Here is a 26,676-nt window from a genome sequence, read left to right as displayed (position 1 = left end):
GGGTCGAGAGCAAGACGGGGGGGGGGGGGGGGGTAAGGGAGGAGACAGGATGCCTGCCTGAGGGGACCCCTCCCCCATCCAGATGGACAGACAGGCCGCAGCCAGCGGAGCCCCGCCCCTGGGCTACTGACTAGGAGCAGTGCCGGGGCTCCCCGAGGCTGGAGGCGGGAGCCGAGGCAGTTTCCAGGCCCCCGCGCCACACCCCCGCCCCATCTCAGCGCTTCCCAGCTGAGCTCCGGCAGACGGCCGTGCCCAGCCCGTGACGCAGGCACGCCTCACTGACTGTGTGTCTATATTTTATTCTTTCACTCAGCAGAATAGAATGTTTGCGCTTCAGAGTCGGTGCGTGACGGCTCCTGTCCCTCTGTCCCTGCGCCCGACGCAGGCTCTCCGAGGGCCGCCGCGGGGGTCCCCAGGAGGGGTCATTTGGCAAGGTCGCTCCAGGACGGGGAGGGCCGGGCCACCACGGGCCCACGCGGCCGGGACCCTCCCCTGCTCTCTTTGGTATCTCAGCAACAGGCCGCTGCCCTGCCAGGCTTCCCGGCAGGCGCCCGGGGCCGGGCTGTCCAGCCGGCGGCTCCTTGGCCACGGCCTGCACCGGCGGGTGGCGCTTGTCCCCTGGTGGGGCCGTGCCGGGCCCGCTCACTTCTTGTAGTGATTGGGGGCGTCGGCGAAGGCAAACTTCAGGCGGTAGGCCTCGGCCAGCAGCAGGCTGACCTCCTCGTCGCCCCAGCGGGCCGTGGGCAGGTTCTGCAGGAACAGCAGCAGCTCCTGGGGAGAGATGGCAGGTCAGAGGGCACCGCAGGTCAGAGGGCACCGCGTGAGGGGCTGCACACCAGGCTCTCAGTAGGACCCAGGAAAAGGCACCTGGGCAGCGAGGGGTGCAGGGAGCCCAAGGCACCAGCCCCCCTGCTGGAAGCAGCCCACAAAGCAATTGTGGCCCCTCCCACACAGGGGCAGGCACAGGGGCAGGTGCACAGGGGCAGGCGCACAGGGGCAGGCACACAGGGGCAGGCACAGGGGCAGGCACAGGGGCAGACGCACAGGGGCAGGCACACAGGGGCAGGCACACAGGGGCAGGCACAGGGGCAGGCACAGGGGCAGGCGCACAGGGACAGGCACACAGGGGCAGGCACAGGGGCAGGCACAGGGGCAGACGCACAGGGGCAGGCACACAGGGGCAGGCACACAGGGGCAGGCACAGGGGCAGGCACACAGGGGCAGGCACACAGGGGCAGGCACAGGGGCAGGCACAGGGGCAGGTGCACAGGGACAGGCACACAGGGGCAGGCACAGGGGCAGGCACAGGGGCAGACGCACAGGGGCAGGCACACAGGGGCAGGCACAGGGGCAGGCACAGGGGCAGGCACAGGGGCAGGCACACAGGGGCAGGCACAGGGGCAGGCACAGGGGCAGGCACAGGGGCAGACGCACAGGGGCAGGCACACAGGGGCAGGCACACAGGGGCAGGCACACAGGGGCAGGCACAGGGGCAGGCACAGGGGCAGGCACAGGGGCAGGCACAGGGGCAGGCACACAGGGGCAGGCACAGGGGCAGGCACAGGGGCAGGCACAGGGGCAGGCACACAGGGGCAGGCACAGGGGCAGGCACAGGGGCAGGCACAGGGACAGGCACAGGGGCAGGCACAGGGGCAGACGCACAGGGGCAGGCACACAGGGGCAGGCACACAGGGGCAGGCACAGGGGCAGGCACAGGGGCAGGCACACAGGGGCAGGCACAGGGGCAGGCACAGGGGCAGGCACAGGGACAGGCACAGGGGCAGGCACAGGGGCAGACGCACAGGGGCAGGCACACAGGGGCAGGCACACAGGGGCAGGCACACAGGGGCAGGCACAGGGGCAGGCACAGGGGCAGGCACAGGGGCAGGCACAGGGGCAGGCACACAGGGGCAGGCACACAGGGGCAGGCACAGGGGCAGGCACAGGGGCAGGCACACAGGGGCAGGCACAGGGGCAGGCACAGGGGCAGGCACACAGGGGCAGGCACACAGGGGCAGGCACACAGGGGCAGGCACAGGGGCAGGCACAGGGGCAGGCACACAGGGGCAGGCGCACAGGGGCAGGCGCACAGGGGCAGGCACAGGGGCAGGCACACAGGGGCAGGCACAGGGGCAGGCACACAGGGGCAGGCACACAGGGGCAGGCACAGGGGCAGGCACAGGGGCAGGCACAGGGCAGGCACTGGCCCTCCATTACTGTGTGGCCTTGGGCACTGCCCCTGCCTCTGGCTCCACCCCATTTCCCGTAGATGGTGGGGGTTCAGCATCTGCGCGTCTGCCATGGTGCACTGCCTGGCTGTGGGGCTGGCCAGCATCGGGGCCTGGGCTCCTCATCTGGAGCAGGGGTCCTGGCTCCCCAGGGCTGTGCGTGCGGCCACGTGGCCCTGCGCTGGGTCCGAGCCCCCTCCCCCCTGGGCTGTGTGTGCGGCCACGTGGCCCTGCGCTGGGTCCGAGCCCCCTCCCCCCTGGGCTGTGTGTGCGGCCACGTGGCCCTGCGCTGGGTCCGAGCCCCCTCCCCCCTGGGCTGTGTGTGCGGCCACGTGGCCCTGCGCTGGGTCCGAGCCCCCTCCCCCCTGGGCTGTGTGTGCGGCCACGTGGCCCTGCGCTGGGTCGGAGCCCCCCTGCCCCCTGGGCTGTGCGTGCGGCCACGTGGCCCTGTGCTGGGTCCGAGCCCCCTGCCCAGCCTCGGCTCCAGCGCTGGGTCTCTGGGACTTGCCTCCCCCTCAGCCTGTCCGCTTTGCATTCAGATACTTCCCGGGCCTTCGAGTTGAGCTCACGGAGCACGCTTCCCTGGCAGACTGTCCCTGGGGACGGCTCACCATCAATCTGCCGCCCGCCCTCCGACGCGGCCTGCACAGGTGCCAGTCCAATTCCGTGCAGGTCGTCAATAAACGCCTTGGGTTTCATTCTTAATCCCCCTCGCTCCATATTATCCTGACCTCGCCACCCGCAAGGTGAACGCAGTCCCCTCCCATTACGCTGACGCCCCGACTCGGCTGCGCACTCAATTTCAGAATCTAATTGGGTCCCCGGCTCGCGGGATGGCGGAGAATGGAAATGCCCGCTCGCGGCCCGCGAGGCTGAAGGAGGGAAATCTACGCGGTGACCTTTACGGAGGCAGCAAACAGGCGAGCGGTCCTTAAACACACATTTCTCTTTTCCAAAGGCCCGTCTCATTGACACGCCGCACACGCCTCCAACCGGGACCGCCAACCGGACTGGCGCATTCACGGCCCTGCACGTCCACACCGCACGGGTGCCCCATCGCTCAGAGGCCTCACTGGGCCACCGGGTCGCTCTCCGGGGACAGGCCCCGGGGCTGAGTCAGCGGTCCGCAGTCAGCCCAGCGATGCTGAGGGCGTCGTATTTTAACCCTCTTCTCCCGCGTGAGCGAACCTGGCAGCTGCGGGAAGGTCTGCGCACGACACTGACGTGGCGAGGTCAGCGCGTCGGGTCCCTGTCCTCGTCCACGCAACGCCGCACCGCACAGCCAAGCAGCGCGGCCGCGGCTCCTGCCCGCCTCCGGTCAGCCTGGCCCACACTCTCCACGCTGACATGCACTGTCCCACGAGGTCAGTGAAGGCCCGTAAGGACAGAACCGGCCCAGCTATGGCCCGGAGGCCTGGGGTCCCAGCCCTGACCCAGCACAGCCCCCGGGCCCAGCATCGGGACGCCTGGGCCACGCCCGGTTCTCAGAGAGACCCGCAGCTGACTGTCCCCCGGACACACCAGCGCCCCCAGCAACAGTGGGCCTGACGGACAAACAGCTCCCATCCTGCCTCCCCGCCTGCCCCACCTGACCTGCCCCCCCACCCCCAGCCTCCCTCCCGGGGCCCCTGTGGGGAGAGACCTAGAAGTCTCCCCGTGGCGGGCAGGGGGCAGGCAGGATGGCGGGTTAGAGTGGCGGGCAGGGCAGTGGACAGGGCGGCGGGTTAAGAGTGGTGGGCAGGGGCGGACAGGCGGGCAGGGGCAGACAGGCAGGCAGGGCAGCGGGTTAGAGTGGCGGGCAGGGGCGGACAGGCGGGCAGGGCGGAGGGTTAGAGTGGCAGGCAGGGGCGGGGCAGGCGGGAAGGGACAGAGGTCAGTCCCTGAGGCCCGCCACTCACTCTGAGTGACGCTCACTCGGGGTCTGATTCCCTAAGTCCACCCCTGCGGCCCCCGCAGACCCCAAGCCCCACGGACGGGAGAGAGACCTGCTGTCCAGTGTGCTGGCCCTCAGCTGCCAGGAGGGTGGGGGTGGCTGAGCCATCTCCCTCCCCCCCCTCCCCCCCCTCCCTCCCTCCCTCCCTCCTACGACAGGTGAAAACAGGAGGATGGAGCAGCGCTGGGCGGCCAGCCTGCCCCAGGGGGCCACTCGCCATGGCACCCCAGGAGGAGGGAATAGCAGGAGGCAGCCACAGAGTATCCGGGGGCCGAGCGTCACTGCCCCATGAGCCACCCCAGCACAGAGGGCCGCACGCAGGTGCCTGCCGCAGGCTCGGCCAGAGCAGCAGCGAGGAGACCCGCACCCCAGCACCCTGGCCGGCCCCCGCCACCAGGCTGCACGGCAGGGGCCAGCCGGGCGGGAGCACCCCCAGGCCCAGCGGCAGGCCATCCCAGGCCACGGCTGGGTGATCAGACGCACCTGGAATGGCCCACACACGCCTTGCCAGCAGGGACCGTCTTAAGGAAGCGCAGCCACCTGGCCGCCCGGGAGGAAAGCCCACCGGAGCCGGAGCAGTCCGTCTCCACGGGCCTCCAAACACGGCCGCCTTTCTGCTCACATTTACGTCTGCTGCTCCCACGGGGGGCACTGCTGGGCGCACCGGGGCGTCATCGTGGCTCCCACCACCCGTCCGCAGTGACAGAGGTGCCATCGGGCAATGAGGGGAGACACTAATGTGGCCAGAGCGACCGGACCCGCAGGCTGGTGTTGGCGCGTGGGGCTCTGATGGGGGATGACGTGAAGGAGATGTCACGTCCCCGACTCGGTGACAGGTGCGCGGGCTGGCGCTCAGCAGGAATTAGCTTATTACAACAGGATCCTATGGAGACACGCTCTGCACCGAGCGCCGCCAGAAGCAGACGTGGCGTGCGCAAAGGGGCCACGATGTGGGCGCCCGGCAAACACCGTGCCCACGGGGAAGCCGCCTTCGCACGGGCTGAGAGCAGGGAGAGGCCTGCAGGCTTGGGGCCGGCTCACCGCCTGCGATCCTGGGAGCCGGGCATGGGAGCAGGGCCCAGAACGCACACCCCGAGGGACAGCGACGGGGCCACCAGGCAGCGGGCGCCAGGGTCGCACCCGGGTACCTCCTGCCCGGAGCTGGGACCCTTCCCTCGGGGGCGTCTGCCCAGACGCCCAGCATCACACAGGCAGCCCGGAGCTGGGAGCAGCCTTTGGAGGCCTCGGGGCCGTGTCTGATGGGCACGCAGGGTGCAGGGCGCACAGCAATAAAACACGTCCTGGCACGGGCTCGGGAGGACCAGGCGGGCCCGGGCCAGGCCGAAGGGCCCAAATCCAGGCTGGGCTCCCAGGTGGGAGGCTGCAGCCGAGGAACTGGCCGCCGGCGGCTGGGAGCAGAGCTGTCCACTGACCCTGGGCGGCGCCCAGGAGCCTCCCCAAGGACGCACCGACCGGACAAGGGGAGGTGACCCCTGGAGCCCCCCAAAGGGACAGTGTGCCAGGCAGGGGCCTGGGGCCTGCAGACACGTGCCAACACCAGGCCCCGTGCGGTCACCACGCCCACTGCTGGCCATTGCCCTACGAGGCCGAGCAAGCGGTAGGACCGTGTCCGTGGCCGGAATGCAGAGCACAGCAAGCTGCACCTCGGTGAGGCCCCCCTTTCCTAATCCCTGCCCAGGACGGGGCTCCCACCCTGTGAAGTACAGGAGACTGGGGGCCCCGTCAGGTGGCTGGACACTGACTGGACGCTCCTGGAGCACCTGTGCGAGGCCCAGACGGGCAGTGCCTCCCCGCTCCCCCGGACGTGGACGGAGCCCGGGAACGGCTGCCAAGGGCAGGAGAGATGGGGTCAGCAGGACCTCAGCTCCCTGGTAAGGGGCAGCAGCCCAGCCGGAGGTCCCCGGCGCGCGTGTCTGGCTGGCACCCGGCCACCCGCCGGCCCAGCTGCGAAGTAGACACGCTACCTGAGAGAAGAGCAAATGTTTTCTCTTTGCAGGAGGAATTAAAAGATCAATGCACCTTTCTATGTGCTTTACCTCAGAAAACAAACACCCCCAGACCGAGCTGAGAAACCCTATCGTGTTTGCCCTGGAAATCCTCAAACTAATTAGGGTGACAAGTGAGGGCTGTGCAGATGAGGGGCCCTGGTTGACAGCACCGTGGGGCAGCCCGGAGGTCCTCTGTGCGTCCCAGCTCACGGCGCTACCGACTTTGTCCCGTCCACGCAGGCGCGAGGAGGGGAGCCCTGGCGAGGCCCGAGGCCAGAGTCTTCCTCGGCACCAGACCTCGCTCGGGCAGAGGCCCCGGGGGGACCTCCAGGCGGAGGGCCAGTGCGCACCTGGGTCACCTCGTCTGGACAGCGGCTGCTACCACCGCCGAGGCCCCAGGGGTGCCCGGCCCAGCGGGATGCCCACAGGGCCCGCTCGCTGGCACTCCGAGCCCCTCAGGAGTTCGGGGCTTGAAGGGGTGGGGTCAGAGGGCTAAGTGTCCCGGAGGGTCACACAGGAGCGATGGCCATGCAGTTCCAGCTCAGGACTCCGAGTGGCCCGGGCTCTGTCTGCCTGTGGCTCCTGCCACTGAACCCGTCTCCCCGGGAGGACCCAGACAGGGCCCTGGGGTGCAGCGCGGGGCCTTAGGGGTGTAGGGTGGGGCCCTGGGGGCGTGGGGAAGGGCGCCTGGGGATCCGGGCCTGGGTCATAATGGTCACATCAGAAACCCAGGCCAGGGTTCAGTGAGCAGAGAGGGACAGAAGAGGGGGCAGTCCACCCGGAGCCTCGGTGTCCCTTCAGAAAGAAGGCCAGAGCTGGGCTGTCCATGCGTGAGTCCTGGTTGGAAGGAGGTGCGGCCGGGGACACGGCCTGGGACAGGACCTGGGACAGGACCCTCCTGGCCGTCAGGCCTCCAGGGTTTCTCTTCATCCAGAGTCATACAGAACAGCACAGGCCTGCCCAGCCAGCCACCCAGTGACTCCATCCCTCCCAGTCTCACCACCTGGCAGCAACCCAAGTTAGACCTGTGCCAGGAAGAGGCACCCAGGAGGAGGCGCCCAGGAAGAGGAGGAGGAGGAGGAGGAGGCGCCCAGGAAGAGGAGGAGGAGGAGGAGGAGGCGCCCAGGAAGAGGAGGAGGAGGAGGAGGAGCCCAGGAAGAGGAGGAGGAGGAGGAGGAGGCGCCCAGGAAGAGGAGGAGGAGGAGGAGGAGCCCAGGAGGAGGAGAAGGAGGAGGAGGAGGAGGAAGAGGAAGAGGAGGAGGAGGAGCCCAGGAGGAGGAGGAGGAGGAGGAGGAAGAGGAGGAGGAGGAGGAGGAGGAGGAGGAGGAGGAGGAGGAGGAGGAGGAAGAGGAAGAGGAGGAGGAGGAGCCCAGGAGGAGGAGGAAGAGGAGGAGGAGGAGGAGGAGGAGGAGGAGGAGGAGGAGGAGGAGGAGGAGGAAGAGGAAAGGGAGGAGCCCAGGAGGAGGAGCGCCAGTGCAATGTGACCTCCAGGGCCCGAGGCCCACCAGACGAGCCCCCACGGAGGCCATGGGCTGCTACACTTGGTAAATCACGGTGCCCAGGTTCCTTCCCAGTGTTCCTTTACCCCACACCCCTGATGCCGTGGTGGGCGCGTTCAGGGGCCTGCAGGTGCCCAGCAGGGCTGGCCCAGGGGTTGGCAGCTGGGAGAGGGCCTGCAGCCACAGACACGGTTCCTCAGCAGTGGCCCCGCCCAGCCCTCAGCACAGACACGGCGGACACACAGACGCCGAGAGCGGCCCATGGGTGGGCCCGGCAGCCAGGAACCCTGTCGCGGCAGCGTGGCCGAGGAGGGGCGGGCTCAACGCGCTCTGTGCAGCTCTGAGCCGGCCATGTCCACCCAGAGCCGAGCCGAGCCGCACAGGCGCCCTCACAAGCGGCCAGAGGGGCCTCCGCCACACTGCCCGGCGCCCCACTGCCCGGCGGCCCTCACGCTCTCTGGCCCCGAAATATCCCACCGAGGGCTGGGCGAGGTGGGCGGGCCAGGCCATTGAGGAGACACAGCCTGCTCACAGGGGAGCTCCTGCCACCCCCAAACCTGGTTAGAAAGGGCGGACAGAGGGCCGCATCCAGGCCGCAGAGCTGAGCCTTGGGCCTCCATGGCCAAGAGGCGGGGACAGGGGCCGCGGGTGCAGGGCCCACCGCGTGAAGGTCAGGACAGAGCCCGGCATCAGGGCCGTCGGCAGAGGGTGGGCGAGCTTTCAGGGCCAGGTGCACGGTTCCCGGCCCCACGCTCAGGCCACGAGCAAACAGCCCCCTGCGCGGAGGGCCCAGCAGGCCCCACGGCTGCCACCGGACACGGGCAGGGCGGGTCTCAGAGACACGGGCAGGACAGAGCCCCTGCCCCACCGGCTCCGCCCCCACCTCCCCCTGCCCCCCCCCCCGCCCCCCCCCGCAGGCCGGCGCGACCCCGAGGCCGCCTTTCCCTGGGACGCCTTTCTCCTCCAGGGCTTCCGTTCCCACGGAGGTGACTCAGGGCGCTAGTTCCCACGGGCAGGTGACAGTTGTGCGAAGACGGCTGCCACAGCTCCCCGACGTGCTCCCAGGGCGGCCTGGGCCTCGTCACGCCTCCTCGGGGGGGAGGGGGGAGGGCGTCGCCTTCCTAGAACGTCACCTCGCAAACAGTGCCCAGGGCCCCAGGACGCGGCTCTTCGCTTTGTTCCTGTCTCGTCGCTCCCGTCCCGTTCGTCAGTCCCCAGCTCACGCTGGCTCACACCTCGCTCCCCATCACCCCACGCGGCGGCGCCCTTTGGAGTTTCGGGGACAGGTGGTCTTGGGGCTCCTCAGCCCGGCACCGCGCAGGCCTCGCCGGCCTTTGGGGTTCTCGCTGCGGGGCCTTGGGCTGTGCCCGTCCCCGGCCGCTGTCCACTCGGGAGAGGGGAGCAGGCTGCGAAGGCCAGCAGAACGCCTCAGCCAGCTGCCCAAGCCACACCAGGGACAGCAGGGCAGGTCTCCCCAGAGGCAAGCACGCCGCGCCTGAAGGTGTGGGAAACACGCTGCCCCTCCCACCCCCCCCGCCCCCCCCCCTACCCCGGCCTCAGCAAGCGCGCAGAGCGAGGCGCCGCAGCACGGGAGCTGCCCGACCTCCGCACCGTGACCCAGGGCCCGGCTCCCAGCCCGGCCGTCCCGGGAAAGGCAAGGGGCCCGAGGGGGCGCAGAGCCTGGGCCTGGCCCCCACGGCCACGGCCAGTTCTGTCACCGCCCCGCAGCCAGCCGCGCCCCCAGGCACTGGGCGGGAGGACGGCCCCCGGCACCTGGGGGGCATCGGGCCACCACACACAGGCACAGGGCTGGGACTCGGCCTAGACGGAGCCCCTAGGGCAGCCGTGGGCAAACTACGGCCCCGCGGGCTGGATCCGGCTGTTCTGTCCGGTTCTCTTGCTCTCCCCTCCGCTCCTTTACTTTGAATTTATATTAGTTCACACAAACACTCCATCCATGCTTTTGTTCCGGCCCTCCGGTCCAGTTTAAGAACCCATTGAGGCCCTCGAGTCAAAAAGTTTGCCCACCCCTGCTAGGGGCTCAGGGCCTCTGGTGAATGGGTGTGAACGTGGCTCTCCCACCACGTTGCTCGGGTCGGAGGGGCTGAGCCAGGTGCCCGGGTCACACAGCTGCCCAGGGGCCCGGCCCCAGGCCTGGCACCGTCCCTCCCATGTCAGCCCAGCTGTCGTCATGCAGAGGACATGGCCCGGGAGCCTGAGAAACAGCCACACCCCTGGGGCCGGGCTGGGCCTGCCGCCTCTGGGGAGGGCTCCAGGCAGCGGGCGTGGCGGCTCAGCCCCACAAGCAGTGCCCACGGGAGAGAACGCACCGCCGAGGAGTCGGAGTCCCGGGAGGCTGAGAAAGGCCGCCTTACCTGGAAATCCCTCTCTTCCAGGATCTCCCTCCTCCACCGCACCAGGAACGCAGCGCACACGTACAGGTGGAAGCGCGAGAAGCCCTCGGGCTCCGACTGCAAGAGAGAAGGCGGAGAGGTGAGGGGGCGGGCGCCGGCACCCCCCCCCAACCCGGGCCGTGGGGCTCCGGGACCACAGCGGGTGCACCAGGATCCCCCCTCCCGCCGCATCAAAATAAACACGTTTTCTCCTTAAGCAGCGGCTGCCTGGTAAGCAGGTTTCGGAAGCTCACACCCGCGCCTGCGTCTCCTGCACAGATGACAGCCAGCGCGACAGCAGGCCGGGCCGTGGCGGGGAGCCGGGCACGGGGGGGGGGGGGGGGGGGGGGGGGGGGGGGGGAAGGGGTGGCAGCCCACAGAAGCCACCCTGCCGGGGAGCGGAGGGAACGCAGCAGCGGGGCCGGGCCTGCCCCACCCCAGGGCCTGGCTCTCCCCGCGCTGCAGGGGCTGAAGCCGATGGGAGCCCCTCACTCCTCTGCCGCCCCCGCTCTCCGGGCTCAGCTGGCCCTCAGGCTGACCCCACTCAGAGCGCCCCAGCCCCTGTGGCTGCGCCCACTCCGAGCGCACACCGTCCCCTCCGCCTGGACGACGCGCCGGAGGAGGTCCCTGGAGCGCTGTTTGTGAAGTCAAAGAACTCAGAGCAACTTAAACGTCCTTCGACGGGAGAGCGCACAGGCCCCGCACCGTCACACCGACACGGGCGTCACCGACACGTCTGTGCACGGTCCTTCCGAGGCGGCAGAGACGGTCTCCTGCAGGGACGGCTGTGCTGGTGGCCCGGCCCCCCGGCGGCCATTCAGACTCTGGCCTGAGTGCACGCCATCCTCGGCCTGGCCTCCATGACTTGGGCATCCCCCCTCAGCGCCTTCTCCGGGTCCAGGCCCCTGCTGAGGCACGCCGGCCCCCCCCCACCTTCCCTGGGACCCCCCCTCCGAGGCCGTGCCCTCCCGCCCGACCCGCACACCTCCAGGGAGCGGCTGGCAGCAGAAGCGAAAGCCTGACCCCCTCCCGTCCTTCTGAGAGCCGCGTCCCCGGCTCTGCGGCGGAACAGTTCTGCTTACGACACGAAAAATTAAAGTTCAAAACGACTGCAGATTAACTAAACGCAAACTACTTAGGTATGACGAGCGGTTTGCACGGGGCGGGAAGTCAGGCAAAGAAACGGTCTTCCTTCCATTTTTTCCAAAAGAGAAAATGTGATAAAGGAGCCGTTCTTCACCTTTAATTGCATCGTTAAGCTCCCGGGTAATTTCTGGCTGAGATGGAGCCGCTGCTCCTGCCCACGCCGTTATGGGGACGCCCCCTCAGGGCTCACGTGACAGGAGCGGCTCCCTTTCCTGCTCGGCTCCCAGCGCACCCCTCACTGCGCCCGCACCGCCTCCTCTGAAACATTCACCGGACCCCGCGCCACGGCCACCTGCGGGATGGGGCCCGGCGGTGTGGGGTGCACCCACGCCGAGGCTGGGCTGCACGGTAACGGAGCTGTCATCACGGCTCATTACACAGCCCGGCCCCGGCGCCCATGAGCCAGCGCCCGAGCGGCTGGCCTCCCCTGTCCACCCGGCCCCATGTCGCCTGCGGACACCGATCGGCACGTGTCTGCCCACGTCTGAGGACACTCCCAACGGCGACATGACAAAGGCACAGCCTGTCACGTTCAGCCTGCGCACAGGAGCCGGGAGCTGGGCTGTGAGAGGGGTGACCCTCCGTCCGCCCTCAGCGCTGGGGTTTGAAAGGGGTGACCCACCGTCCGCCCTCAGCACTGGGGTTTGGGGGCTGTGAGAGGGGTGACCCACCGTCCGCCCTCAGCACTGGGGTTTGGGGGCTGTGAGAGGGGTGACCCACCGTCCGCCCTCAGCGCTGGGGTTTGGGGGGCTGTGAGAGGGGTGACCCACCGTCCGCCCTCAGCGCTGGGGTTTGGGGGTGTGAGAGGGGTGACCCTCCGTCCGCCCTCAGCGCTGGGGTTTGGGGGGTGTGAAAGGGGTGACCCACCGTCCGCCCTCAGCGCTGGGGTTTAGGGGCTGTGAGAGGGGTGACCCACCGTCCACCCTCAGCGCTGGGGTTTGGGGGGTGTGAAAGGGGTGACCCACCGTCCGCCCTCAGCGCTGGGGTTTGGGGGGTGTGAAAGGGGTGACCCACCGTCCGCCCTCAGCGCTGGGGTTTGGGGGTCACTCTCACACAGCAGTAACTTCTAACTGAGATGAACATTCTAAAGCCATGACGTGCAAGAGAAAAAAACCTAAGATGAAGAATACTAAAATATCTAAAAACCCCTAATAAACGTTTACTCTTTGGCTGATGTCGAAGTCGGGGTTCCCTGGAGAAACAGAACCGAGGGGCTGTGTGCGTTGGCGTGTATACAGCATACACGCAGTAAGCCCTCGCTTCACGTCTGTGACACGTGCAATGGCCGTCAGCAAGACGATGCGTAAGGAAACCCACGTGGCGGCAGGCCCTCGGTGCAAACGGGAGAAGTCACCCTCCCCCCCCACCCCCCCATCCCCCCCACCCCCGCGTCTCTCAGCGGCAGCGCCCGCGAACAGGCTGACAGCTGGCATTCAGGGCGCTCCCAGGCGCTGACGGGTCCTAGGAGCGGCCCCTGCACGCGGGGCTGGGAGGACCCGAGCCTGACGGGGAGGCCGCGGGGAGCGGGGCGGCTGCGGCAGGTCCAAGGCCGTCCGAGGCAGCTCCTGCCGCGCAGGCTTCCCACCGCCCGGACGAGCCCCCGCGTGGAGGGCAGGACGCGCCACTCCAAGGCCACCGGCCTCCCTGGCCGCCTCGCCGAGGACACGCCAGGAACATGGGCGACTCTGAGCAGGCGTCCGGGCCTCCAGCGCCAGGCGCGGATCCTCGGCTCTAAGAGCACTGCCAGGGCGGGCCCAGGTGCCAAGCAGGGCCGCACGGAGGGCTTACGGTTTGAGCAGCCACACGCCCTCCGACGCGCTCCGCCCCAGCACCGGGCCTCCATGCTGCGGGCACCCGTGAGGGCTGCGCTCTGCCACCAGCTCGGCTGCCCTGGCGGGGGCCCCTCCTTCCCCAGATGTAAACACGGCAGAGCGGCCCTCCGCACCCCACCCCCGCCCATCCGGAGGCGCGATGTCGGTCAGGTGATGGACGAGCGGGTCCAGGTGCCGCCAGTACAGCGTCCATGGGGGGGGGGAGGGGCACTGGAGCGCCGCCTCACCCCACCTCGTCAGCGTGGCCGGCGCCTGGGCCTCCGCACTGGCAGCTGCACTCTCTGTGCGAGCAGCTCTCCCTCCCCAACCTCAGGCCCGGCGAGGCGCCATCCTGCTGGTCCCTCTCGTTTTTTTTTAAATATATTGTATTGATTTCAGAAAGGGAGAGGGAGAGAGGAATAGAAACATCAATGATGAGAATCATTGATTGGCTGCCTCCTGCAAGCCCCCCACTTGGGACCGAGCCCGCAACCCAAGCATGTGCCCTTGACCGGTATCGAACCCGGGGACCCTTCAGTCTGCAGGCTGATGCTCTATCCACTGAGCCACACCAGCCAGGGCAGGTCCCTCTCGTTTCCCAGCCGATGCCCGGCAGCCCCAGAGGCGGGGGCGAGGCTTGCACGGAGGATCACGGCGAATTCACGGACTTGAACGCGCTGCACGGTCCCGTCATGGCCGACGCTCCATGCCTGCGTGCCTGGCTGGGGAGCCTCTGAGCTGGGCTCTGATGTGGCCCCGAGCCCGCAGCCCCTGGCTTTCTGCATGACCCACGGCTCAGACCCAGAAGCCGACGTCTCTCCAAGGAGACTCCGGGCCCCGGGCCAGCGCCTCCCCACGGCCGCAATTCCCGTGGCGAGAGAGAGAACGGGCTCCCGCTGGGTCTTCACGCAGACCTAAGATCACGGGTTTTACCTCTTTGACTTCACGCTTGATTCTCCTACGTGGAGTCTCAGTTCCTATGTTGCCATAATCACGTATCTGTGTTGCCCTGACACATGTCCTATGTGTGACACGCCCTCAGCACGTGTGTGTGTGAGTGACCGTTTCAGGTGGCACCGACAAGAGGTGTGAGAGGCGGGAAACTGTGTGAGCTCCCCCGAGGCTGTGCGCTCAGCGCCGAGTCCTTTCTCTGGGGGACGAAGGTGCCGACCTGACGTGGCCCCGCTCACCTTCAGATGTCGGTCGTCTAAGGGCGGCCTTCCAACGTGGGTGTGAGCAGCTTCACAGCTGCGCAAACACAGTTCTGACTCCGCAGGGCCCCGGGAAGCGGGTGCGCCTGCACACGGGCTGCCCTGCCCCCCACGCCCCCAAGGGCAGACCTTGGTCATCGGGCTCTGGTTTGCTGTTCAGCTGAGGTCTTCGTTTTATTTGTAACTCAAGCACATACAGGTGTGCTCAGGAAAGGGGGTGTGCACACGTGTGCATGTCTGTGTGGGCATGTGTGTGTGTGCGTACCTACGCCCATGGTCTCCCAATCAATCCGTGGGAGGCGTGTCTGCCTGGCCCGCCGGGAGCCAGCACCCCCGGGCTCCCCAGCAGCACCCAGCGCTCCTCCCACCCTGCGCGGCCCAGCCTGTGTCACAGCCCGTTCCGCCAGGCAGGGCAGGCGACGCACGTAAGCCTGTGGACAGAGCGTGATGCAGCCCCTCCCCAGCCTCCAGCCCCTCAGGAAGAGCGTGCCATTAGCTGGAGAGCAGCGCCTCCCTGCATGCTCCCCGCCCCGGGTCCCGGCACACGCCTGTGGGCGCGGACACGTGCGCACCCGTGTGCGTGGATGGGGATGGCCCTCTGACTTCTAACGAAGCCTGGTTGCCCTCCCGTCTCTGGATTCCCCACGAACAAACATTAACGCGACCACGGGAATCACACCGTTCAGGCCCCGGCCACGGTTCTCCTACTGGTACGTCCTGTGCCGATGAGAAGGAACGGAAGTTCTCCGTGGCAGCGTCATCTCCCACCAGGCCGCAGCCGTGCGCCTGTCCCCGTGACCGCGGGCAGGGTTTATGCCAGGGGTCCTCAAACTTTTTAAACAGGGGGCCAGTTCCCTGTCCCTCAGACCGTGGGAGGGCCGGACTATAGTTTAAAAAAAACTATGAACAAATTCCTATGCGCACTGCGGGCCCGGGACGCGTCGGCTGCTAAGCAGGACAGGCAGCGGCACCCGGCGGGCCAGATAAATGTCCTCGGTGGGCCGCATGTGGCCCGCGGGCCATAGTTTGAGGACCCCTGGATGCCGTTCTGCTACAATATGCCGCTGTCTTCCACTAGCTCGGCACAGCTTCCCCGGTCCTCCCTAACGAAGCATTATCCCTCCCGTTTGCTTCTGCTCCAGTTCCTGGTCCCCAAGGCAACACCAGGCAGAACCTGACAAACACACACCAAGATAACGTGAAGGAAACAGGTGTGTGATCTGTGGTATTAACAGTCGTATTATTAGTGATCTAGTTTATGTTTCACTTCGGAAAAACTTAATTCCTGACCAAACACTTTGACACGCTACTATTTCAAACTAAGTAAATAGAGTTAACATAGACATGCTAGTGGCCCGGTGCATGGATTCGTGCACATGGAAAGGAAATTAATTAGGATTTCTGGGGTGGCGCAGCGGCTCAAAGGGTGTCTGCGGAGTGAGCAGGGTCCCTCTGGCAGGTGGGATCCCTCGGCCTGGCCTGTAGGGATCAGGCCGAAACCAGCTCTCCTCCGACATCCCCCGAGGGGTCCCGGAGTGCGAGCGGGCACCCTGCAAAGTTGCTGTCGTACAGGGTGTGGGATGCAAACGCAAGTGTGCAGTAAAGCAGATTCGGGGCCGAGAGTGCCCCAGCAGCGCCTGAGCCAGAGCGGTCACCGTGTGAAAACAGGCGTGGACAAAAATATATCCACTTCTGTGGGTTCTTCTAATTCTGAAAACGGACTGTGTGTTAATGACCACCGACCTTATACTCACTCCAAGTGCGCACACACTTCTGGGACCCCTGCACCCCTGAGAGTAAAGGTGCCAGCACAGCAGAAGGCAGGCTCCGCGCTGCCGAGGAAGGAGACGGCCTCCGCTGGGTGACTTTCCCAAGGCCAGCCTTTCCCTGGGACGCCAGCCCTGGGAGGCAGACACCAACACCAACAGCTTCTCACTTCTTCACCCCTGCGCCACGCCACGCGCCCCCCTCAGAGCCTGGGCCGAGTGTGGATTGGGACTGCTTGACCCAGCACGTGCTCCGACGTGCACCCCGCGGCTTCCCGCATCCGCAGACAGTCATGCATCTTCACCAACACCCCGGGTTATTCACCAGTGCACTGACGGGCACTCGGCTTCTCCTCCATCTGGGCCTGCGCAAAGCAGCACAGCCCCGCACAGCCCCGCGTCTCTCCTGGGCAGTGGTCCCCAATGCCATGTGCCTCATAACCACCAAGCAGTGGTCCCCAATACTGTGTGCTCCACAATCACCCGGGCAGTGGTCCCCAATGCCGTGTGCCCCACAACCACCGACCACTGGATGATGTCACAGCGACGTGACGTACACGTGGGGGCACTGGGTGACGTCACAGCAACGTGATATATAAGTGGCGGCACTGGATGATGTCACAGTGATGTGATGTAGACAGACGGCACTGGATGATGTCACAGCGATGTGATGTATAAGTGGGGCACTGGGTGACGTCACAGCAACGTGATATATAAGTGGCGGCACTGGATGACGTCACAGTGACATGATGTAGACGGACGGCACTGGATGATGTCACAGTGATGTGATGTAGACAGACGGCACTGGATGACATCACAGTGACGTGATGTAGACAGACGGCACTGGATGACGTCACAGTGACGTGATGTAGACGGACGGCACTGGATGACGTCACAGCGACGTGATGTAGACGGACGGCACTGGATAATGTCACAGTGACGTGATGTACACATGGGGGCACTGGATAATGTCACAGTGATGTGATGTACATGTGGGGGGCACTGGATAATGTCACAGTGATGTGATGTACATGTGGGGGCACTGGATGACATCACAGTGACGTGATGTAGACGGACGGCACTGGATGACGTCACAGTGACGTGATGTATAAGTGGGGGCACTGGATGATGTCACAGTGACGTGATGTACATGTGGGGGCACTGGATGATGTCACAGCGACGTGATGTAGACGGACAGCACTGGATAACGTCACAGTGACGTGATGTACATGTGGGGGCACTGGATGATGTCACAGTGACGTGACGTATACGTGGGGGAACTGGGTGACGTATAGCGATGTGATGTACACGCAGGGACACTGGATGACATCACAGTGATGATGTACACGTGGGGGCACTGGATGACATCACAGTGACGTGATGTAGACGGACGGCACTGGATAATGTCACAGTGACGTGATGTACATGTGGGGGCACGGGATGATGTCACAGTGACGTGATGTATAAGTGGGGGCACTGGATGATGTCACAGTGACGTGATGTACACGTGGGGCACTGGATGATGTCACAGTGACGTGATGTACACGTGGGGCACTGGGTGACGTCACAGCGATGTGATGTACACGCTGGGACTGGATGACGTCACAGCGACGTGATGTACACATGGGGCACTGGATGACGTCACAGCGACGTGATGTACACGTGGGGCACTGGGTGACGTCACAGCGACGTGATGTACACGCTGGGACTGGATGACGTCACAGCGATGTGATGTACACGTGGGGGCACTGGATGACGTCACAGTGACGTGATGTACATGTGGTGGCACAGTGATGTGATGTAGACGGACGGCACTGGATGATGTCACAGCGACGTGATGTACACGTGGGGCACTGGATGACGTCACAGTGATGTGATGTAGACGGACGGCACTGGATGATGTCACAGCGATGTGATGTACACACGTGGGGGCACTGGATGACGTCACAGCGACGTGATGTACACGGGGGCACTGGGTGACGTACAGCGATGTGATGTACACGCTGGGACACTGGATGACGTCACAGCGACGTGATGTACATGTGGGGGCACTGGATGATGTCACAGTGACGTGATGTACATGTGGGGGCACTGGGTGACGTACAGCGATGTGATGTACACGCTGGGACACTGGATGACGTCACAGTGACGTGATGTACACGGGGCACTGGGTGACGTCACTGTTCAGGCTGGTTTCTCTCGGGCACAGGGATCATCTGGTCCCTGCCAAGCATTCCCCACTTCTATCTCACTGATTGTTTCCTGTTTCCCTGGCTGCCCTCTTCATTCCCGGCTCCTTCCTCCTGCTTCCTTGGGGATCGCTCTCCTTTTCCAGCTTCTGAAGGTGGAAGCAAAATACCGACTTTAAGTCTTTGCGTTCACGGGAAGAAGCCAGCTTCCAGACACTGCTCCGGCGGCACCCCACGAGTCTGACGTTACTTCTTACGAGTCGTTTGGTTCACACGTTCTCCCATTTCCCTTTGGCGTCTTTGGCTCGGTTCTTTGGAAGCGCGCTGCTTCATTTCCAAGACGTGGCGCTTTTAGACCTCCTCTTGCCGATTTGTAGTTAATCCTGTCAGGTGAGATGAGAACACGGCGAGTCCCTCTTCCACATCTCACACTCGTCGCCCTGGATCCTGGGCACCGTGTGTGTGTTCCTGGGCCCCGTGTGCGTGTTCCTGGGCCCCGTGTGCGTGTTCCTGGGCCCCGTGTGCGTGTTCCTGGGCCCCGTGTGCGTGTTCCTGGGCCCCGTGTGCGTGTTCCTGGGCCCCGTGTGCGTGTTCCTGGGCCCCGTGTGCGTGTTCCTGGGCCCCGTGTGCGTGTTCCTGGGCCCCGTGTGCGTGTTCCTGGGCACCGTGTGCGTGTTCCTGGGCACCGTGTGAGTGGCAGGACCGGCGCTGGGCACCTCCAGCTATTGGACTGTCGGTGAGACCCAGCACGCTGCTGGATATTTTTGCATCTCCTATATCCTTACTGGATTTTGATTCTTTTTATCAATTACTGGGGCAGAAAACTAATCCTCCAGTTATGCTTGTGCTGGTCGTGTTTGGTGACGGGAACAGCCCTTCACGTCTTTCTACGTTAACTGTTCCCGATGCACAGCCCTGTCCCCTGTCCCTTCGAGTGCTGCACGTGGCTCGGGGTCAAGAGGTCCAAGGAAGCACATCCCTCCCCGTCCCACGTCCCACCTGAGGGCCTGGCCTGGAGGGCGGAGCCGACAGCCAGCGAGGCTCCGGCTTTGTCTGAGGGGCAGCAGAGGCGCCCGAGGGCGATGAGGCGGGGGGGGGGGGGGGGCAGCTGCCTGGGGGGGCGGGCAGCTGCCTGGGGGGGCCAGCTGCCTGGCGGCACCGCTGACAGGGCCCTGCCTCCTCCTGAGGAGCTGGTGCTGAGCAACAGACAGGCTGTGCGCCTGTTTTCCAAACCCACACGAAAAGCCAACCCCTCACTCGAGTGGGTGTAGCCTCGGAGTGAGACGCGCTTCACAGATGGCCCACATCTCGGCAGAGAAACGGCGTGGAGTTGCTGGGATGCGCTGAGGCAGGACAAACAAGGGGCGGCTCCCAGCACCTCCTGGGTTGTCATGGTGACGTGTCCAACAGAGCCCATGGACACGGCCAGTCCTTCCCCGAACTCTCCTAACCGGTGTGGGGCTCCTTCCGCCGCGAAGCCAATGAGACCCTGCGAGCAAGCCCCGGGCCACCTCCTGGCCTACGAGGCCCCCTGACACTGCCGGGCCTGACCCCTGACCCCTCGTGCGCAGCGACGAGGACGGTGTCAGCGGCAGCAGCCCCAGCACCTCTGCTGCTCTGGGGCAGAGATGACAGTCGGGATGTCAGATCCGACAGGCTCTTTAATTCTGTGGTTCCCACCAGCCGGCCTGGAACGACGTCCCGTTCTACCGGGGACAGAGCGCTGCTGGCCCGGCGCCTGGCCTCAGACCGCTGCAGGCCCGTGTGCCGAGGTCTCGGTTTCCATGTTTCCCCACATCGGCCTGTGGCCGGCAGCCTCACACAGATCATAACCACACGGCAGAGACTGCGGGAGACGTGCTGGGAGGGGGGGGGCGAGGCTGCCTGCCACACGGACCTCTCTGACCTCAGTGTGGGATCCGGCCCCCACTCCTTTGCTGTGACCGCGGGTCCTTAGTGGGGGGCTGCACGGTGAGCTCCCGGAGGCAGGACGTGACAGCACGTGGCTGTGCGTAAAGGCGCTGGCAGCACAAGGTAGACTGGGTGCTGCCACAGCCCAGGAGGGCGGCACGGACACGGGACGGGTTTCCGTAGCGCACACAGGCCGGGTCCCAGCTCCTTCTGCACGAGTCTGCGCTTCTGCCTCAACAGGGAGGGAGCCTTTCAGCATCGTTTTTCCTGGAATAATTTCTGATCCATCATTTTTATGGCAGCATTAAATTTTAAGAGAGAATTGAGAGGGAGAGAAAATCTATTGCACAGACCGGCCCCAAAAGAAAGCCTTTAATAAATTAGGACTTCCAGATCTACATTCAAATCTGCCCCGACCAAGCCTTCTCTCTGGCCTGGAGCCGACCGCCCTTCACGCTGGAGCGTGGGGACCGGCCCCACGAGACGCACCGCCACGACGGCCGAGGACGGGCTCGCTGACCTCTGACCCAGCTCTGGCGGGTGCTCCCGAGCTGGGTAATTCAGATCGGGGTGCCAGGCCCCTCCACCTACCACGCAGCCCTGTGTGGAGCCAGGCAGTGGGCGCTGTGCAGGGTGTGGCTGAGGGAGCGGGCGGGTCCTCCCGGCCTTCCTGGCCCACGTGGCGGGGAGTGTGGCAGAGGCAGAGGCACGGCGGGCGCTAACGGGGTCCGGCACGTGCTGGGTGCAGAGACCCAGCGACACCACTCCGCTGCACCCAGAGCATCACTTCCAGCACACGGGGACCGGGACTGCCCTGCTGACCCCACCGCTGTGAGGACTGCTTGGCGGCTGCTTCGCAGAACCACAGGGCTGCCTCGGCCACAGAGCCAGTGAGGGCGGCGAGTGCTGGGCTGGGCCAGGTCACTTCCCCCCCAACCCCAGGGGAGCTGGGCGGCCTCCCCTTCCCCCCCAATCCCAGGGGAGCTGGGCCTCGCCCTCCCCCCCAATCCCAGGGGAGCTGGGCGGCCCCCTTCCCCCCCAATCCCAGGGGAGCTGGGCCTCCCCCTCCCCCCTAATCCCAGGGGAGCTGGGCCTCCCCCTCCCCCCAATCCCAGGGGAGCTGGGCGGCCTCCCCCTCCCCCCTAATCCCAGGGGAGCTGGGCGGCCTCCCCCTCCCCCCAATCCCAGGGGAGCTGGGCGGCCTCCCCCTCCCCCCTAATCCCAGGGGAGCTGGGCTTCCCCCTCCCCCCCAATCCCAGGGGAGCTGGGCCTCCCCCTCCCCCCCCTAATCCCAGGGGAGCTGGGCCTCCCCCTCCCCCCCAATCCCAGGGGAGCTGGGCCTCCCCCTCCCCCCCAATCCCAGGGGAGCTGGGCGGCCTCCCCACCTGCCTCTGCCCCGTGGGCCCTGTGTCCACACCTGCCTGTGGGCACTTGGAGCCTCTGGACCAGCACACACGTGCCCACCTGGAAACGCTGACTTTCAGACAATGACACCCTCAATGCCCGGCAGCCCAGGCCCGCTCCCAGCACGAGGCCAGTGCAGCAGCGGGTCCCGGAGGGTGGCTGCACCCAGCCAGGCCATGGGCTCCCACAGCCCATCACGTGCCCTTCGCCCACGGAGACGAGGCCTATGCCACACGGACCCCGGCTCAGCATTCGAGTGAGGAAAAACGGGTGCTCACGGGCGTCCTCCTTCCGTACCACCCACCACCCCGGCCACGGGGCGTCTGCCCTCTCTCCGCGGCTCAGGAGCCCGCCTCCGAAGCCAGTGTCAAGTCACCCACTGAAAACAAGTCCCAAGAATGATGTTCAAATTTCACCTCAGTGACCTCAACACACACCCCAAGACGCCCAGGAACGGGACGGCCAGGCCGTCTCCGCTGTGTGATTCACAACATCGGGCACCACAGGAGCCAGCCGGGGAGCCGTGGGGGCGGGAGGGCTCTCCCGTGGGAGCCGGGGGCCGGGCCCAGGGATCTGACGTGTGTGCCTGACAGGCGGCACCCTGCCCAGCTGGCACGCCTCAGGGACAGGAACAGTCTGCTGTCACCTGCTCGTGGGCACTGGGACCGCCCTCCGCCTGGACTAGCCTGGGCTCGGCTCTTCTGGCATCATGTCTGCAACAGCAGTGACCGGCGGCCTGATCACGGCTGGGACTCGGGGTGCACCACCCTGGACGCACCAGGGAACTGAGCCCCAGGAGCGCCTTCAAAAACTTGCTTTTGCCACTTTTGCTGTCGTATTAGACTTTGCAATAGGAGCTATTTTAACAACGTATGAAGTAATTAGCCACTTAGTGTCGTTAAAAAAAACGTCTGAGCCTTTCTGAGTTGAAAAACAGCCCGGAGTGGTATTTGTGAGCGATCCAGGGCTAAAGATAGGCCGCCGCTGCCGCGGCGAGCACGCTCACACCACGCGCAGGCACAGAACGGTCTAATTACGGACTGAGCTCGTTCTCCCTTCACCTCTGGAGTTTCTGAACTCCCTGCCTCGTGCATCACTTTAATTGTTTCTCGGTTCGCTCCCGGGCACCGGCTGGTGGAGAATTAATTAGGGTCCGAGGCGAGGCTTCAGCCTTGCTCCCCACACGGAGCCCTGGCCTCACCCGCGTGTCCCCTTTCATCCCACACAACGGCTCCGTGGAGAGCCCGGGTGACATTGTTCGCTCATGAGAGGGGACTCGGTCCTACCCATCTCCATGGACAGCATTCGCTCCCACCCTCCCACACGCAAGTGCATGACAGAGCAGCCGCGGGCACTTTGCCCACGCGGAGAGCACCCCGTGCCTTTCAACACTGCGCCCGCCCCCGCCAGGACAGGGTCCGGGACGACTCCCGCCCAGGCGGAACCCACGGAAGGCAGACCCTCGCAGGGTGGAGGGGCGGCAGCGTGTGGCACGGAGGTCCGCCCCAGAAAGCCCACCCCCGCAGCTGGTGCCCGTCACTGTGGTGCGACCAGGGAGGGAGAAGTGCCTCCAGCGATGCCAGCGGAGGGCACTGGGTGCCAGGTCGTCTCCCCGACATGGGCCACGCAGAGGGCCACCTAACCCGGGGTCACCCGAGCCCACCACCAGTGGGGCCCACAGCAGGTATCCTGTGGGAGCAGGCGGCCTGGCACCCACATGGGCACCCCAACTTCTGCCCACAAGGTCCCACCGCGGGCGGCTGAGAAAACAGAAGTCGGGCCCTGGAGCTGCCTGTGCCCTGGGAGGGCACCCCCCCCCCATCCCTGCCCGAAACGTCCTCTGGCTGCCTGGGCGTCCTCGCTGCCCCCCCTCCCCCCCCCGAAGCAGGGGCAGCCCCGTCTCTCCTGCCAGCCTGGGGCAGCGGGCCGGCCACGTCCGGGCAGGGATGCTGCAGGACTCTGGGCCAGCCCTGCCCAGGGCCGGCTCCAGGAGGGGCCCGGGGAAGAGGTCTCCGAAGCTGGCCTCCCAGGATGCCAGGGACAGAGGCAGACCCGAGCGCGAGAAACACCCCAGGGCCTCGCCAGCCCCCGTGCAGGTGCCGCAGTGAGCACCCCGTTATCGCTGGGCAGTGAGGGTCAGACTCACAGCAAGGCCACACCTGGGGGGCGGGCACGGGCACGGGCACAGCCTACAGCAGCAGAGGCCCTGAGGCCCAGCAGGCCCACGCACCCGCCCAGGGCCACCCCACTCCCAGGGCAGCCCGGGGGAGCCAGGTCCGAGCCCAGGCCTCCAGCAGATGACTGACAGCTGGCATTGGGGCTTACACGTGAAAGGCACAGACGCACACATGGAACAAAGAAACGCATCCCTGGCTCTGAGGTCACGCGGCTGTGGGGAGGGGGCTGGGCCCCAGCGCCCCCCAGGAGGAAGCCCCCCACAAAGCCCTCAGCCGCTGCAATGTTGGAACAGGCCGATGAAGCTGCATCTGCGCATGTACTCCCGGCTCTGACTGCTCGGGAAGCAGGAGCCTGCAGGGCTCAGGAACGCGGACTCAGGCAGCGTTAGACACCCCTGGGTGCGGAGCGGCGGCTGTGGGAGCCAGCGGCCCAGACCGAGGCCTCTGGAAGGGCTCCGGAGGGCACGCGGGACCTGCCGTGCCGGCCCCGGGCTGCGCTGCCGCTCACTCGCAGGGCCAGGCGGCTGAGGGGTCTCCACGTGGAAGCAGACGGGTCCTGGGCACTGGGGCACGCTCGTCCAGCGCAGGGCGGAAACTCACGTCTGAAAACGTTCCGAGAAGCCACCACCTGACTGCGCCCGGCTCCCTCCGCGGGCGCTCCCTCCCCGGCTCATGTGCTCCACAACGAAGTGCCGAGAGGCCGGCGGGTACCGGGAGGCTGGTGTTTGGGACCCTCAACACTCACCCGGGAGAGGAGAGGCGCCGGCGGCTGCCCAGGCGCTGTCCTCACGCTGCAGCCCGGACCCCGCCGGCGGCCGGGAGGGGCAGCACCAGCAGCGCAGTGTCACCCCGCCCGGCGAGCGGGCGCTTCTCCTGGTGGTTCACTAAAGGTCCCGGGAAACTGGACTGCAAACCCTTAGGTGAACTTCCCTCTCAGCTCTCCCAGCACATCCCGGAAGGCAATTAGGGGGCCTGCCTCCGGGGGTTCTGTAAACCCAGGCTCCCCACGAGGCAGGGCCCTCCCCACCTCAGGGCCCTCCCCCCCGCAGGGCCCTCCCCACCTCAGGGCCCTCCCCACCTCAGGGCCCTCCCCCCCGCAGGGCCCTCCCCACCGCAGGGCCCTCCCCCCCTTAGGGCCCTCCCCACCGCAGGGCCCTCCCCACCTCAGGGCTCTCCCCCCCCGCAGGGCCCTCCCCCCCGCAGGGCACTCCCCACCGCAGGGCACTCCCCCCTGCAGGGCACTCTAGGCGCAGGAGACAGGGGAGGCCGCTACTTCAGTTCAACACCCCGGTGCTCAGGGTGCTGCAGGGGCACAGGGTGGGCGGGGCAGCAGGGGAGAAGAGTCCCAGCGCTTACTGTGACCCCATCCCTCCTTAGGCCTGGCAGTTGCCATCATGAATGCCTGCCCTGCCCTTTGCCCTCTGCTCTTTGACCTCTGCCTGGTAAGGGGGCCTCTGTAACCAGGAACACAAGTCAAGACAACTGGGGCACTGCCAGGCCGGCATGGCTCCATGGTTGAGTGTCGACCCATGAACCAGGAGGTCAGGGTTCGATTCCCGGTCAGGGCACAGGTCCCAGTTGCTGGCTCCATCTCCAGTGGGGGGCGTGCAGGAGGCAGCCGATCCATGATTCTCTCTCCTCACTGATGTCTCCCTCTCCCTCTCCCTCTCCCTCCCGCTCTCTGAAATCAATAAAAATACATGTTTTTTAAAGACAACGAGGGCGCTGTCTCAGCACCAGAGTAACGAGGTGTGCAGAGGACACACCCAGCGCCCTCCCGCCCCCACGGCAGCACACCCCTCGGCAGCACAGGGGCCACACCCACCGTTGTGCTGTGACAGAGGCCACCCGTCCTGCCCTGACAACGTGCAATCTGTCCTCGTCCAGGACAGCCTGCCCGGGCCGGGGGGACCTGGCAGTGCTCGGCAATGCAATGGTCCCGCACCCCATCTGAGCAGCAGGCCCAGCCGGGGTCCTCTGGGGGAGCTGGCCCAGACCCCCCTCCTGCCGGCCCTCCCTGGCTGCCTTCTTGTTCCTCTGTCCTCTGGGCCAACCATCGTCCATCCTCTCACGTAAGGGACGGGGCTGAGTCCTTCCACCCACGTCCAAAGGGAACGCCCAGCCCACGGGGCCCGGGATGGGACAAGCACGGCCACGCCAGGGGAGCCCCACTTGGACCAGCAGCCGGGGGGCGGGGGCGGCCTCGGAGGGAGTCCTGGGGGCCGTGAACAAGGAAATCAGAGAGACGAGATGGCAGCTAACAGAGGCAGAGCCAAGCCACACCCCCAGGGGCCCACCCATCCTCCTGGGGGCCCGCCACCCTGGGGAGCCTGTGGGCCCGGAGCGAGACGCTGGTGGGCCATGTGCTGGCTCCCAGGCCACCGGGCAGGGCAGCGGGGCCAGCCGGGCACACGGGCGCCCAGGCCACCGGGCAGGGCAGCAGGGCCAGCCGGGCACACGGGTGCCCAGACCACCGGGCAGGGCAGCGGGGCCGGCCGGGCACACGGGCGCCCAGGCCACCGGGCAGGGCAGCGGGGCCGGCCGGGCACACGGGCGCCCAGGCCACCGGGCAGGGCAGCGGGGCCGGCCGGGCACACGGGCGCCCAGGCCACCGGGCAGGGCAGCGGGGCCGGCCGGGCACACGGGCGCCCAGGCCACCGGGCAGGGCAGCAGGGCCAGCCGGGCACACGGGCGCCCAGGCCACCGGGCAGGGCAGCGGGGCCGGCCGGGCACACGGGTGCCCAGACCACCGGGCAGGGCAGCGGGGCCGGCCGGGCACACGGGCGCGCAAACCACCGGGCAGGGCAGCAGCGCCAGCCGGGCGCGTGGGCCGCACACTCTGCCTGCCCCCACGGAGCCTCCTGCCAGCCGTGCACAAGAGGCGCCTTGCTGACGCCCAACAGCACCCCACGGTGCGCTCCGGAGGCGGCCTGCCCACAGCCATGCGGGCAGTGCCCAGCTAGCGGCAGATTCGGCGCTGCCGGAGCCCAAGCAGACCA

The 26,676-nt window shown here is 66.6% G+C and overlaps 1 protein-coding gene across 2 annotated transcripts in view; it reads right to left on the bottom strand.

The window, feature by feature from the left end:
• Nucleotides 1-279: 279 nt before the first annotated feature.
• Nucleotides 280-26,676, bottom strand: part of TBC1D22A (TBC1 domain family member 22A) — a 133,968-nt gene continuing 107,571 nt past the window's right edge. For both annotated transcript variants that reach the window (XM_080662642.1, XM_080662641.1), the window contains exons 12-13: nt 10,045-10,140; nt 280-771 (exon numbers count right to left, since the gene is read on the bottom strand). In XM_080662642.1, coding sequence (XP_080518768.1) covers nt 643-771; nt 10,045-10,140 — 225 coding nt within the window. In that variant the 3' untranslated portion in view covers nt 280-642. The remainder of the gene's footprint in view (nt 772-10,044; nt 10,141-26,676) is intronic.

This window comes from Plecotus auritus, assembly GCF_963455305.1.
Source record: "Plecotus auritus genome assembly, chromosome: 3".
Classification (NCBI taxonomy): Eukaryota; Metazoa; Chordata; class Mammalia; order Chiroptera; family Vespertilionidae; genus Plecotus; species Plecotus auritus.
The sequence above is the reverse complement of the archived record's forward strand: the minus strand, read 5'-3'. Positions and strand labels throughout refer to the sequence as shown.